This window comes from Camelina sativa, chromosome 8 (assembly GCF_000633955.1).
Source record: "Camelina sativa cultivar DH55 chromosome 8, Cs, whole genome shotgun sequence".
NCBI lineage: Eukaryota > Viridiplantae > Streptophyta > Magnoliopsida > Brassicales > Brassicaceae > Camelina > Camelina sativa.
In genome coordinates this window covers 14,493,151-14,494,783 of record NC_025692.1, presented here as the reverse complement: position 1 = coordinate 14,494,783, position 1,633 = coordinate 14,493,151, and the positions used below count along the sequence as shown (strand labels likewise).

Here is a 1,633-nt window from a genome sequence, read left to right as displayed (position 1 = left end):
CCTTGTGAAGTTTACAATATATAGGCTATGCCTTACAAGAAAGAAAATCGACTAAAGATATACAAAATATTCACATGAGATACGATACGTGATGTGCAAGAGATATGAAACTTGGAGAAGAATGTCCGGTTTGGATTTGATGGTTCGATCCGGTATGAGTTTGATGGTTCGGTTTAACAGTATGGGTCAAAACATTTTCCTTTGATTTTGGTCAAAGCCACTTTCATTGTTTCTTGCAATATTGGCGCGTTAAAAGTCTTTTTTTTTTTTTTTTTAGTTTATGTTTTAAATTTCTTTGTATTTTAGCCTATGATTTTTATTGTACTAGATAGGTCCACATAAATAGGAGGATATAAAAATATATGCTAAGCAAAATCTTGTATATTGATCTTAGATTTCATATGTTGAGTTTTTGAAAACAGGATTAAATTTTCACACTCTCAATCTTGCAATACAATTTAACTTTAGATTATTTCATAAGAAAATTACATAAGATAATCAGATTTTAATTTTATTCACGAGAATTGCGTGACTTTTAAATTAGAATTACTAAAATAAATAGATGACTTTTTTTTTTTTTTTTTTTTTAACATAAACAGGAAAAATTAAAAAATAAAAATTTCACAAGTCGTCGTCAACTTCTTTTGTTTGTTTCGTCCTTTTTACGCAGTGTCAGTGTCACTGCACATTGCTTGGAAATTTCCACTTCTATATTTATTCTCTCTCTAGTTGACGTCGTCTGCAGACCACAATGGACGTCGCTGACACTTTAGCCGATGGAATCTTGGTGAAATCGAGAGGGTATCTTATCCCTAATGATGTTGTGGCTGTTGATGGTGGTATTAAAGCGGTAGGACCACCAGTTCTTAAGCCCCCTCCGGCAATAAAATTACCTCCTATTGATCTTTCAGGATCGTCTTGGGATTTCCTTACGCATTTCGCTCCAAGTGAAACAGTTCAGCGGCCGAGTTCCTCTTCTTCTGATAATAGCTGTGATGAAGAGGAAGTGGAAACGGAAGAGACGGGAGGTAAGTTTATCCACTTGGGGGTTACGGCTCACGAGACATGCTCCATCGCTATAGACAAGGGTGACTCCTCAAGTACGGTATCCATTACTTCTTCGATTTATGCCTCTGGAAGATCTATCATCACTTCTTGGCTGAAGGGTCAAGTTCCGGGACGAGCATCATTTAGCTCTGTGTATGAATGCTAATAATATCTGTTGAACTTGACATCAGATTCTTTGTTTTTGATGGATGTTTATGTCAGTCTTTAGTTCAGACTATAGACTTTTTTTTTCTATAGGAAGATTGCACTACTTATTCAGCTTCAACATCGTGATATTATGTCTTCTTGTAGTTCCTCCATTGATTCGGAATCCACTTGCTCCTTTCTGACGCCCTCTTTGGAGTTCCCGGATCGCGTCAGTTTCCGGAAATTGGTTTTGAGTGAAGCAGGTCCTAGTCGACACGTTCGGGAAAAACATCGTAAATTGACGCGTTCCAAAATGATTGAAAAATTATACAATCCTGAGGATATGGTATTAGTGACGTCTTGGCTGAAGGGTCAACTTCTGGGACGAGGATCATTTGCCTCTGTGTACGAAGCCATTTCAGAGTAAGTCTTACTGGTT

General features: G+C 37.0%; 1 protein-coding gene across 9 annotated transcripts in view; it reads left to right on the top strand.

The window, feature by feature from the left end:
• The window catches only part of LOC104707167 (mitogen-activated protein kinase kinase kinase 9-like), a 3,581-nt gene continuing 2,625 nt past the window's right edge, over nt 678–1,633 (top strand). For 2 of the 9 annotated variants that reach the window (XM_019228475.1, XM_019228474.1), the window contains exons 1-2: nt 682–1,200; nt 1,360–1,441. In XM_019228475.1, coding sequence (XP_019084020.1) covers nt 752–1,200; nt 1,360–1,441 — 531 coding nt within the window. In that variant the 5' untranslated portion in view covers nt 682–751. Of the gene's footprint in view, nt 1,201–1,359; nt 1,618–1,633 lie in introns of all 9 variants that reach the window. The other 7 variants (XM_019228470.1, XM_019228471.1, XM_019228476.1 and 4 more) reach the window with 6 other exon arrangements.